Source organism: Medicago truncatula, chromosome 5 (assembly GCF_003473485.1).
Source record: "Medicago truncatula cultivar Jemalong A17 chromosome 5, MtrunA17r5.0-ANR, whole genome shotgun sequence".
NCBI classification, from domain to species: domain Eukaryota; kingdom Viridiplantae; phylum Streptophyta; class Magnoliopsida; order Fabales; family Fabaceae; genus Medicago; species Medicago truncatula.
Genome location: NC_053046.1, coordinates 13,081,697 through 13,095,577, shown reverse-complemented (window position 1 = coordinate 13,095,577; position 13,881 = coordinate 13,081,697). Strand labels below are relative to the sequence as shown.

At 38.0% G+C, this 13,881-nt stretch overlaps 1 protein-coding gene across 1 annotated transcript; it reads left to right on the top strand.

Annotated features, from left to right (window-relative positions):
- The first annotated feature begins 10,736 nt into the window (after positions 1 to 10,736).
- On the top strand, positions 10,737 to 11,955 carry LOC112421687 (uncharacterized). Its single transcript, XM_039834805.1, has 2 exons — positions 10,737 to 11,098; positions 11,194 to 11,955. Exons 1-2 carry the CDS (start codon positions 10,748 to 10,750, stop codon positions 11,299 to 11,301), a joined length of 459 nt encoding a protein of 152 aa, XP_039690739.1. The 5' UTR covers positions 10,737 to 10,747; the 3' UTR covers positions 11,302 to 11,955.
- Positions 11,956 to 13,881: the final 1,926 nt, after the last annotated feature.

Genomic DNA, 13,881 nt, shown 5'->3' with positions numbered 1-13,881 from the left:
CTCCCAGATCGGACGTTTGTAACGTTGCAACTCCTCTGGTGCCACTACACATCAAGTTATGCCAAGCCTCTCTGTTTGACCATGATCATGCCAATTGCCAAGAATGATTCTGTAATCCTTTGGGTTGCTGCGTTGTTCAGAATGACATCCAGAGACTGATGAACGACAATTATCTGACTGTCAATGACATCCAAGAAGGACAAGCTGCTGGCTGGGGCAAGTTAATACAACTCCTTGAGAATAAGCATAAAGAGGGTCTCGGATATTCCCCAACTTCAGGAGTCTCCACAGGAACCTTCTACAGTGCTGGGTTTGCCAATGCAATTACCGAAAAGACGACTGGATTTGATCCTAGGCCTATGTTTGTTATACCAGGAGGCATTGCGAGAAATTGGGATGCCATCATCATTCCTTCAATCATGCATATTTCCGAGTAATGTGTCTTGTTGCTTAAGTGTTTTGTTTTTCAAAAATAACAATCCTCTCGCTCTGCCCGAAGCGACAGTGATATTTTCTGCAAGGGCATGTTTGTTTCGGCATCGCCGTTATTAATAAAAATTGTCGTTTCTTTCACGACTTTTATTTATTTATTTATTTATTTTTAGTGCTTTTTTCCTTGGAAATAATGGTAATGCCAGAAAAAACCAAAACATCTTTATTTTTCTTATTAATTTCAAAGATCTGCATAAAAAAAAAAAAAAAAAAAAAAAAAAAAACCATTTTCTAAAATCATTCAACCATTCTATGCAGTTTGAACCATAATAAACCCGTTGAACACAGTAATCCTACGGTTCCTCCAAATTTTGAATTCCCTGTGTGTGAAGCCGAAGATGAAGAGGATGATGATATACCATATGAGATCTTCAAGCTACTCAGAAAGAATCAGCCTATTGTATGGAACGATGAATTCCAGGAAGCTTTTGATAGCATCAAGAATTACCTGTTGGAACCACCTATCCTTGTCCCACCCGTGGAAGGAAGGCCTTTGATTATGTATTTGGCAGTATTTGATGAATCCGTGGGATGTGTAATTGGTCAACAAGATGAAACTGGAAAGAAAGATCATGCTATCTACTATCTAAGCAAGAAGTTCACCGATTGCGAAACTCGGTATACAATGCTTGAGAAGACTTGTTGTGCTCTGGCCTGGGCCGCTAAACGCCTGCGTCATTATTTGGTGAATCATACAACTTGGTTGATATCCAGAATGGATCCGATAAAGTATATCTTTGAGAAAGCTGCTGTTACTGGGAAGATTGCACGCTGGCAGATGCTTTTGTCTTAATATGATATTGTGTTCAAAACTCAAAAGGCAATCAAAGGTAGCATTCTTGCCGATCACCTTGCTTACCAACCTCTTGATGATTATCAACCAATTGAGTTCGATTTCCCCGATGAAGAGATCATGTATTTAAAATCAAAAGACTGCGAAGAACCATTGATTGATGAAGGTCCAGATCCCAATAGCAAGTGGGGTTTAGTCTTTGATGGTGCTGTCAATGCTTATGGTAAAGGAATTGGGGCAGTCATTGTATCCCCGCAGGGGCATCACATTCCTTTTACCGCCCGAATTCTGTTTGAATGTACCAACAACATGGCTGAGTATGAAGCATGTATTTTTGGGATCGAGGAAGCAATTGACATGAGAATCAAACACCTCGACATCTATGGAGATTCTGCGCTCGTCATCAATCAGATAAAGGGTGAATGGGAGACCCACCATGCTAAGTTGATTCCTTATCGTGATTATGCGAGACGTCTTCTGACATATTTTACAAAGGTTGAGCTGCACCATATTCCTCGTGATGAGAACCAAATGGCTGATGCTCTTGCTACTCTATCCTCCATGTTTCGAGTAAACCATTGGAATGATGTGCCAATAATCAAAGTGCAACGCCTTGAAAGACCTTCGCATGTGTTTGCTATTGGGGATGTGATCGATCAGGCTGGCGAAAATGTGGTTGACTATAAACCCTGGTACTACGACATCAAACAGTTCTTGCTAAGCCGTGAGTATCCGCCGGGTGCTTCCAAACAAGACAAGAAGACCCTGAGAAGATTGGCCAGTAGATTCCTGTTAGATGGAGATATTCTGTACAAGAGAAACTATGACATGGTATTGTTAAGATGTGTTGATGAACATGAAGCGGAGCAGTTAATGCATGATGTACATGACGGTACCTTCGGGACCCATGCTACAGGGCATACTATGTCGAGGAAGTTGTTACGGGCAGGTTACTACTGGATGGCCATGGAGCATGATTGCTACCAGCACGCCAGAAAATGCCACAAATGTCAAAACTATGCTGATAAGATTCATGTGCCTCCGCACGCTCTCAATGTTATTTCATCCCCATGGTCGTTCTCAATGTGGGGCATCGACATGATTGGAAGAATTGAACCGAAGGCTTCAAATGGTCATCGTTTCATCTTAGTGGCAATTGACTACTTCACCAAGTGGGTTGAAGCAGCATCTTATACCAATGTGACCAAGCAAGTGGTAGCTAAGTTTATCAAGAACAACATCATCTGTCGATATGGTGTTCCCAGCAAGATTATTACCGACAATGGTACCAACCTGAACAACAATGTGGTGCAAGCTCTTTGTGAAGAATTCAAAATTGAGCATCATAACTCTTCTCCCTATAGACCTCAGATGAATGGTGCAGTTGAGGCCGCCAACAAGAATATCAAGAGAATTGTCCAGAAGATGGTAACCACTTACAAGGACTGGCATGAGATGTTACCCTATGCTCTGCATGGTTACCGTACTACAGTACGCAGTTCAACCGGGGCAACCCCTTTCTCTCTTGTATATGGTATGGAAGCAGTTCTTCCTTTGGAAGTGGAGATCCCATCTCTTCGTGTGATCATGGAAGCAAAGTTATCTGAGGCTGAATGGTGCCGAAGCCGGTATGATCAGTTGAATTTGATTGAAGAAAAACGTATGGATGTCATGGCTCGTGGACAGTCATATCAAGCAAGAATGAAGACTGCCTTTGACAAGAAAGTCCATCCTCGAGAATTCAAGGTAGGGGAACTTGTATTGAAAAGAAGGATAAGCCAGCAACCCGACCCAAGGGGCAAGTGGACGCCTAACTATGAAGGTCCTTATGTTGTCAAGAAGGCCTTCTCCGATGGTGCTTTAATTCTTACACACATGGATGGTGTAGAACTTCCAAATCCAGTGAATGCTGATATGGTCAAGAAATACTTTGCCTAGAAATATGAAAAGAACAGCGTGGTAGGTCGAAAACCCGAAAGGGCGGCCTAGGCAAAAATGCGCTTCCCGATGGATCGAAAACCCGAAAGGGCGATCCAGGCAAAAATAAGGGACAAAAAAAAAACAAATATGAAAAAGCTCGCTGAGATTGTACGCAACTCAGGCAAGAATGAGCGTCTCGATGAGCCGAAAACCCGGAAGGGCGGTTCATGCAAAAATGAGATTGAAACCAAAGGCAAGTAACTATATCTGGCCAACCACCGTCCCCCTTGGGGCATCTGCAGCTGTTAATGACTATCTTCATCAAAAGCTCATACGCTTGCGAATTCAAAGTTTCCAGGAAATGTAATGATTGCTGTGTTCAATGTACCACCAACCAATAAAAATTACCATTTTCCAAGCTTTGTAAATCCGTGGAGTCACGCCTTCGGCTGACCACCACTCTTATACATCAATTTGAGCCTTTGCTTTTGTTTGAAAACTCCATTTTTCTTCTACTTTCAAAGCTATATACAAAACATTTTCTTTCTATTTTGATAATGATAATGCTCGAAACAAACATCTTGAAAATTGAAAAAGTTTTTTTTGAAAAGCAAACCTGAGCAACAGGGTACATTCAAATGAAACATGCATGAGCGAGAGTATGTTGATGTCTATTTCAATATGTGTTACAAGCAGGTTCCCCTCCAGGATAGTCTGTGGTCAATGGCAAGAATGAAAAAACAGAATGAAAATGCATGAAAATGAATAGGCTCGCTAAGTTGAAAACCCGGAAGGGCGGCTTAGGCAAAAATGAGCACCCCGCTGGATTGACAACCCGAAAGGGCAGTTCAGGCAAAAATGGGGCATTGAAAAGAATTTATTTCCCCGGTGGATCGAAAACCCGAAAGGGCGATCCAGGCAAAAATGGGATGCAAAAAATGATGAATGAAAATTGAGAAAATAACATGCAAAACACATTGACCACAGATGCAACATCTACAATATACTCAGCACTGAAATGCCCATCAATGACGGCATTATCCCCAGCGAGTTGCATACCTACCTGCCCTCAGCCATGGTCCCGATACGTCTCCCAACGACGTCATCTCCAAAGAGGATTTCCAGGAATGTGTAATATAGCACGAGCCACTACGTGCCCAATACTCCAGTGTCTTGTCTGTCTCTGCGAAACTGTGTCTACAAAATGCCAACAGTCATGCATTACAAGCATTCATACATGCATAATCATGCATATTACGTGCCCATGCATTTAATAAAACTGTTATATCATCCATGCATATTGCATTTCCAATGTCAACATCAGTCTCAATTCAATACTCATGTCAGGTTCTCTGTCAAAACCTTGTGAGCCAACAATATCGGTCAATTTCTACCTTTCAAATCAAATCGACGTCAAGTCAATCTCAATCTATATTTTGTCAAAAAAAAACTAAATCCCAGTGAATCTGTTTCTGCTTGGTCAAGTGGCTAGCTCAATCCAAGAGCAGCTTGAACCTACCTATTTGCTTATGTTATCGGTCGAGTGCCCAGCTCAATCCAAGAGCAGCTTGTACCTGTCAATATGTTTCTGTTTGGTCAAGTTACCAGTTCACATCCAAGAACGACTTGCACCCGTTTACTTTCCAATGTTATCGGTCGAGTAACCAGTTCAGATCCAAGAACTACTCGCACCTGTCTGTCTGCCTTTATTCCCGGTCGAGTGCCCAGCTTAATCCAAGAGCAGCTTGTACCTGTCAATATGTTTCTGTTTGGTCAAGTGGCTAGTTCAAGTCCAAGAACAGCTTGTACCTATCAATTTGCTTATGTTATCGGTCGAGTGCCCAGCTCAATCCAAGAGCAGCTTGTACCTGTCAATATGTTTCCGTTTGGTCAAGTGGCTAGCTCAATCCAAGAGCAGCTTGTACCTGTCTATCTGTTTCTGTCCGGTGGAGTAACCAGTTCGCATCCAAGAACAAGCTCACACCTGTTTATTTGCCTTTGCTTTCGGTCGAGTGACCAGTTCGAATCCAAGAACAACTCGTACCTATCTACTTTTCCATGACCTCGGTCGAGTTACCAGTTCGAATCCAAGAACAGCTCGTGCCTGTCTATGTGTCTATGATTTTGGTCAAGTGGCTAGTTCAAGTCCAAGAACAACTTGTACCCGTCTATCTGTTTCTGTTCGCTCAAGTGGCTAGCTCGATCCAAGAGCAGCTTGCGCCTGTCTATTTTGTCTTTGTCTCCGGTGGAGTAACCAGTTCGCATCCAAGAACAAGCTCGCACCTGTCTATTTGCCTTTGCTTTCAGTCGAGTGACCAGTTCGAATCAAGAACAACTCGTACCTGTCTACCTTTTCTATGTCCCCAGTTATAGTCTCGGTGCGTCTCTCAAACGACGTTATCCCCAGAGAAGATTCCCCATGAAGGAAGTCTATTTCCCCAGTGAACATGTGTTATAGCACGAGCCACCACGTGCCCAATACTCTAATGTCTTGTCTTCCCCGTGAAGTCGTGTCTACAAACTGTCAACCATCATGCATTTCAATCATTCATGCATGCATGATCATGCATATTACATGTCTATACATCTGATAAAAATTGTTATACCATCCATACATGTTGCATTTCCAATATCAATGTCAGTGTCAAATTTCAGTTCAAATGTCAATGTCACATTCAATTTCCAATACAAATGTCAAATTCAATATCAATGTCAATTTCAATTCAAATGTCAATGTCAATCTCAATTCAATATCAATGTCAATTTCAATTCAAATGTCAATGTCAATCTCAATTCAAATGTCAATGTCAATTTCAATTCAATGTCAATGTCAATTTCAAATTCAATGTCAATGTCAACTTCAATTCAAGTATCAATGTCAATTTCAATTCAAATAGCAATGCCAATTTCAAGTCAATAATCAACACCCCTGTTACCTTGTGAGCCAGTGCAGTTTGGCCAGTTTCCACCTTTCAAACTAAGATGATGTCAAGTCAGTTTCAAATTCTTATTTCAATCTCCAGTGATTCCCATACATGTTCGGATAAGTGGCTAGTTCAGTTCAAGAACAGCTTGTCCCAGTCAACTTACTTCTACCTCTGTTATCCTGTGAGCCGGTGCAGTTTGGCCAATTGCTACCTTTCAAATCAGGACGACGTCAAGTCAATTCTAATCCCATTACAAATCCCCAGTGATTTCCATCCATGTTTGGATAAGTGGCTAGTTCAATCCAAGAACAGCTTGTCCCTGTCTATTTACCTCCGTTATCAGTCGAGTAACCAGCTCAAGCCCAAGAGCAGCTCGCACTTGTCAATTTTCCATGTTTTCGGTCGAGTCACTAGTTCGAATCCCTAAGAACAACTCGTACCTGCCAATTTTACATGTTTTCAGTCGAGTCACCAGTTCGAATCCATAAGAACAACTCGCACTTGTCAATTTTCTCTTTTTTCAGTCGAGTCACTAGTTCGAATCCCTAAGAACAACTCGTACCTGCCAATTTTACATGTTTTCAGTCGAGTCACCAGTTCGAATCCATAAGAACAACTCGCACTTGTCAATTTTCTCTTTTTTTCAGTCGAGTCACTAGTTCGAATCCCTAAGAACAACTCGTACCTGCCAATTTTACATGTTTTCAGTCGAGTCACCAGTTCGAATCCATAAGAACAACTCGTACTTGTCAATTTTCTCTTTTTCCAGTCGAGTCACCAGTTCGAATCCGTAAGAACAACTCGTACTTGCCAATTTTCTCTTTTTCCCAGTCGAGTGACCAGTTCGAATCCATAAGAACAACTCGCACTTTCCAATATCCCCAAGTGAGTTACCAGTTCGAATCCATAAGAACAACTCGCAGTTGTCTGTTTGTTTCATCCCCGGTCAAGTGGCTAGTTTGAATCCAAGAACAGCTTGTACCTGTCCAACTCGTTTCTAGTTTCCCGTTACTCTGCTATTCACTATCTTTGTCAATGTCTACCGATCCCGCAATGGATACGACATATTTTGTTAATTCCAATCTCCATGAGGTCTTGCATTCATAATCCAAATGATGCACGGCATGCATATTATTTGAAATTGGGTAGGCGTATTTTTACGTCCAAACACAGTGCAAATGCTAATATTTAAGTATCTTCGTCCTGTCAAGCCAAAGACTCCGTCTCTTGACTTTCCAGACAAAGAAACTTAAATAGGGGCAGCTGTTATACCCTGTTTTTGGACCTAAAAATACTGGGCCCAATTTCATTTCAAACTTTGTCAATTATCAAATTTCAACTGCACAGTTCAAATTGTCTCTGCCTCGCAGTATTTTCAATCACAATTTTACCTATGTTTTTCTTGCATAAAACCTTTCGAATTGTCTTTACTTGTCTTGTAAGTCATTCAAAAGTGTCTCTGAATCATTACATTGCTTTTTCTACAGTTTATTTCAAAATTTGCAAAAAGTCGTACAGAAGGGTATTTTGGTCATTTCCTGCAGTGGGACCCATTTTCATCCTTGTGACTGTCTCTGAGTCTTTTCAGATTGTTTTTTAGCATTTCATCAGTAAGCCTTGTTAAATTCATTTCAAACCTGCATCTGAGTCAGTGTCAAGTCAATTTGAATCTGTTTAGGTCAATTTTAGCCCTAGGGGCATTTTGGTCATTTCACACAAAATTTCGGCATAGAGAGGTTACTTTGAAGTACCTCATTTAGGCCATTGGTTCGTTTTAGTCCGTTTTGTCAATTTTATTTTTGTTTCGCTTTACGTTTGGTCAAATTGCGTTTTTTATTCAATTTTATTTTAATTGCATTTTGGTCCCTCAATTGAGGTCCCAAAATTGCATTTTTTGTCCAAAAAAAGTTTTTTATTTCATTTCAGTCCTTACTTTCTTTTTTCAGTCCAGTCCCTATTTCTTTCAAAATTGCAAACAGGTCCTTCAAGTCAAAAATTACAAGGCAGCGCCTCTTTTTTTTTTTTCAATGCCACATGTCAGCTTTCCAATGGTCCAATCACTCACACATGTCAGCTATAAATACTGTTCACAGTGCCACATAGATCAGATCCACTCATTACAATACACATCACCAAAAACAAATTCCCATTTTCTCTCTCTTTTCTGTTAGATCAAAGCAGAAAATTCCTCAAGAACACAAAGAACCCTAACTGAAATTCATCATCAATTCTCAGAGATTCGTGTACGAATCTTCATCATTGAATCGATTCCACCGCAATACAAGGCGCGAATTCCTCACCGGAAGTGAAGAACTCAAGCACCGATCACGGTAGAGGCAGAAGAAGGAAAACCGAATCTGCACAGAGGAATGAGAAGAAGACAGAACCAAAGAAACAGCAAGCAAAAGAGCAATCAAACGCGCACGCAAGCAAACGCGCACGCAAGCAAACACGCGCGCAAGCAAGCAAACAAGCAAGCAAACACGCGCGCAAGCAAGCAAGGACGCGAGCAAGCACGCGAAGCACAAGCAGCAAGGGCCGTAACAGAAAGCAAGAAGAGGTAAGCATCCTCTTCGTTCGTTTCTCTTCCTTTTTCTACCGTTTCTTTTACAAAAATTTCATCAAGATTCAAACTCAGATCTACTCCGATTCAAGCTTTTTTCGAAAAATCTAAGTTCGGATTCGAGAAGTATATAAAAAAGGATATCTAAAAATGTAAAAATTTCTCGAATCGGAGCAGTTTGATTTTCCGGCACGGTGGCGCCGCCGCCATCCGCCGCGCCGGAACGGAGGAGTTAGCCGGAGAAGATGACCGGAATCTTAGAGAGAAGTGAGAGCTTCTCTCACTAGAGGGGAGAAGAGAGAGAAGGAAAAGAAAGAAAATGAAAAAAACCGGACTGGAAGCATTTATATAGAGCTTTGAACCGGTCCGGTTTATTTTCGGTTTTTTCCTTTCTTTCTCAGCCTCTAGATCAATCCAACGTCTCCTGTGCAATCTGAGTTTTGTGTATTGGGCTTTGGTTTGGGTTTAGTTTTTTTTACGTTTTTTGTTATTTTCCTGCTATTTGCACCATATGTCTTTGCTATCTGCACCTGTTGCTTGCTCACTTTTTTTTACAAAAAATTCCTAAAAAATCCTAGTTGTTTCTTGATATATTTTTGGTATTTCTATGGTGTTTTTGCATAAAAAATGGTAAAACGGCATGAATTAATTTCCATGTGTGTTTACATTTTTTGGGTATTATTTTGGTTATGTTTTTGTTCTTGATACTTTGATGTGTGGCATGAATGAATGATACCCAATCTTATGATGAATATGCCTCTGGCCATGTGCTTTCTTGCCGGTTTTTGGATTTGATTTTGTAAATTTCTTGTTTTGCAAGCAACAAGTGTGTGTCTTAAGGAATAAAGTGTCAAATTCCTATATGAGTTTGGTGTGATACTTTGCTTGCATGTGTTTCTATTAATTTCACATCATGGCTTGAAACTAAATCCCCTTCAAAATTACCATGATGTGATGATTATGGGTCACAAGCACACTTAGGTATCATATCAAATTTTTTATAGGTTTTTACCACTTTATTACTTCCTTTTTGCTATTCTTATACAATCTCTTTTTATTTATTTCCTACTACTTCATGCTTTATGATTACTAACCATTTCATCTCATGTGACATACATTTCATAGCATTTCACTATTTCCTCCACTTTCTTTAGCCTAGCATTTATCTTTGCAAGTTTTAATTCATTTGGTGATGTAATTTGTTATCATTGGTTTGTAGCTTGGCAAAGGGGCCATAGAATGTATTTAGGCAATTTTTGTAATATGGACTATGGACACTATGACGCACCGACACGCACACACTCACCCTAGATGTATGCTTAGGATTGTATGCATAGATGTATGGCTAGGATTGCATGATTAGATGAACGTTTAGTTTTGAACACTTAGAGAAAATCCAATTTTTTCCAAAAAATATGCAAATAAATTCACTTCAAATATTTTTATGAAAAATGGAGTCAAAACTCCAATAACTTTTCCCTTTTATTTTCTTAAGTAAAACTTTTAATGAACTTTAACCATACTTAGATTTCATTTAGCAAAACGATTAATTCCACCTCACATTTTCCAAATCTTATGCCCTTGAGGCCTCTCATCTCTATTCTTCCAAAATTCCTTTTTCAAACTTAAAATCAACCAACAAAAACAAAAGCTATTTTTTGAGAATGAACTACGATCGGTTTTGATCCCTTAAAAGGGTACGTAGGCAATGAGTCAAAACTCCTCCAAGCCGAAATAAAATCAAATTCTACTTCTTCTCACCCCCATTCTTCACTAATCACACCTTCATTTTTACAAATAAGCAATAAAACTAAAGCGTAGAAATAAACTTAGGAGAACGGTTCTTATGGAATACCATAATCGCTCCGGGTGCCTAACACCTTCCCGTAGCAAAAACGATCCCCGAATCTAGAACTTTTTAAGGGTTTTTCTCCTTTTACCCTTCCCAAGAAAAAAGAGAGATATCAACGGTCAAAAGGTTCAAGTCCAATTAATGGCTTGGCACCCAAAAACTATGATAACAATGTCGTTTGTTTTTTTTTAATATTAGATATGGAAGAAAGTTCAAAGAGGCCAAGGAAATGCAAAGGTCCTGATACTTGTAATTGGACTTTAGCTATGGATGAGGTATTGATTGATGCATATTTGCATCAACATACTCTGGGAAATAAAAATGGTAACAGTCTGACATCATTTGCAATGGATAGTATTTTTCAAGAGCTGAAAACTCACTTTTCAGACAAGCTAATTACTAAAGACAAGATTAAAGATCACATGAAAAATATCAAAGCAAAGTTCAATCCTTGTTATGATGTTTTCAAGAATGGTCTGAGTGGGTTTGCATGGAATGCAGAGACAAATATGTGGATTGCTGAAGATGAAGTCTGGGAAAGTCTAATTAAGGTATTATTTACTTCAACTGAAGTATTTTTTTTATCAAGTGTACATGATAAGTTTTTTTTTTTATGTAACACTTTGTTTAATTTACGAAATTGTAGACAAAACCCGTAGCTGCTGAGTGGAAAAATAAGCCTATTATGTTTTATGATAAACTAGCAACTCTTTTTGGGAAAGATCGAGCAACAGGAGATGATGAAGATACATGATTTGAAATGAGAGCAAAAAAAGCTGCTAGTGCTAAAAAAAATTACGGTCCAACCATTGAGGATATAGACCATTTGGTTGAAACCAATGAAGTTACTTTGGAGGGATTTGAAGTTGATGAAGAATTTGATCCCAATGGTTCTCCTAAAAGACCTTCTATTAGGAAGCCTCAAGATGTACCATCATCTAGGAATAAGAAACTGCAAGAAAGGTGGATGAAGATGAGACAAGCATGAGCGAAATTGCTAAGACTTTTAAGAAAATGGCTGAGATGTTTGAACTGAACACTGCAGAGTTGGTCAAACAGAATAAGAGTTCTAGTGCTGAAGATGTTTGGGCTAACTTGGTCGAGATTGGTGTTGAAGAAGCTTCCTTGCCTTGTGTCTACATGCACCTTGTTCAACATCCAGAAGCATTGAAAGCTTTTAATGGAATTCCAGTTGATAAGCGTAAGGAAATGTTACCTTACATTGTGCCGAACTATCCTTGAAGAAGAGTATTATGATCTGCAGTGAACCCATGCTTTACTTATTTTGTTATTAACAGCTAATGTTGGTTGAAAAGAAACTCTTTTGTTTGTTAGCTTTTTGAGAGGTTTAAAAAGCCATTTTTGTAGAAGCAAGAAAAGCTTGTTTTGGTGGGGAAAAAAAAAAAGACAAGCACTGTTATTTTGTTCTGTTTGGATTCTAACATTACTCATGCAAGTACATGTTAATTATCAACTATTGCATTTTGACAGGATAATGTTTCTTGTCTATGATGTTTTCTTTATTAGTCTATGATGTTTCTTAGTCTATGATTTTTCTCGTTACATTCAGTCAGTGATATTAGCCATTGTTTGATACATATATGAATAAATAATCATAATATGGAACTTATTTTATAAGGGTAAAAATGGAAAAAAAATATTGTAACTTATTTTATTCCATCCATTATCTAAACAATGGAGTGGGAACCTTGTTCTATTAAATTGTAAAATATCCAAACAATGGAATGGAATCCATATTCCATTCCATTCCGTTCCGTTCCATTCCATTCCGCTCATTTAAATACCGTTCCGTTCCACTCTCTTCCATCAATCCAAACAGAGCCTTAGATTTAACTTATTGTCATTGTTGAGTAAAGTGGCAGTACATTGTCATCAATCTCATTCCAATGTTTCATATTACGACTTTTCCATGCTACGATAACAAGTTCTTTAAGTTAAAAGGAGTTGAAATGTTAAATCACCATAGTTTAAACTCTTAAGAAATAAGAAAATACTAATATAAAAATTATTTCTCCTTTTACTTCATAACAAGTGTCACATTTGCAAAAGAAAAAAAATCCTTCAATAAATATCAGTTTCAATTTATCTCGTAAGTACAACTCTCTTGATAGTTGCATAGACATTTGATATGTTGAGACACATATTCGATTTCAATGTTCGCTACTTATCCACACTTAAGGTTTGTGATTCTCACTACTAGACTATTTGATAAAAATAATTCACTTTCAATTTTTAATGTAATTTTTTAAATTGTACTCCATAATTAATAATATGTACTTGGCACTTAAATTAATATCTCCAACTTTCCGTTTAAGGTAATAGTGATCAGTGAATACATGTATGTTTGGTTCTACTTTTAGACTAAAATTTATTATGGAGCTGTAGAATTGGTTTAATGTTTTGTTCTTTGTCATGTAGAAATTGATTCTGCCTCCAAAATTGATTCTACTTGAAGAAAAGATTTGTAAATTTTGATTCTATAAATGATTTTTCATACAAAAATTTATAGTTAAACTCAATTTTACAAAAATTTATCCAAATAAAAATCACTTTTATCAGAATTACTTTTAACCAAAATAATTCCACAAAATCAATTCTTCCACCATACAACTAGACACACGTCAATATTCGACAAAGGATATTTTGATAAAATTACTATTCATTTTCTTTGATTTGTCAACATTTCTTTCTTTGTTTTGGTACAACATGATTAGGAAATCTTTATTCTCACAATAATACATTAATGGGGACAAGAAAGAAATTGTTAAGTTGAATAAAGAATTTAGTTTGTATACATTCTCATTGTCAATGAAAAATTATACACATCCATTGATTTACTATTGCATCATTTAATGAGTTTAAAATTAATTGTCGTACTTGAGTCTATATTCTAAAATATTTTTACAATGAAGTCATTTTAAGGAGAACATAGGGGGCTAGAAGTCCAAACTTGAAACCACAGGAAAAAATAACTGATCAGATTATATCATTGAAAAAAATGCAGGGCGCGCGAGAATCCTATAGAGTGGGAAAAGTAATACTCAAATGTCAATTAGAAGTTGTTATTTAAGTTGAAGATTCATGTACACCTCCTAAGAGAAATCACCGTTTAGAAAGACGTGTTGATGTCAAGTTCACATTTTTTCCTAAGCTGCTATGGCCCAAAACTTGAAAGTAACCACAGAGAAAAATCACTGATCAAAAAATGTTAGTGCAAAACAACTTGTATCAATAAGTTGGATATTCACTTAAGTATCAAATTCAAGAATAAAATTTGGAAAGTTCCTATTGAAAAATTCGCCTATAAGAGATC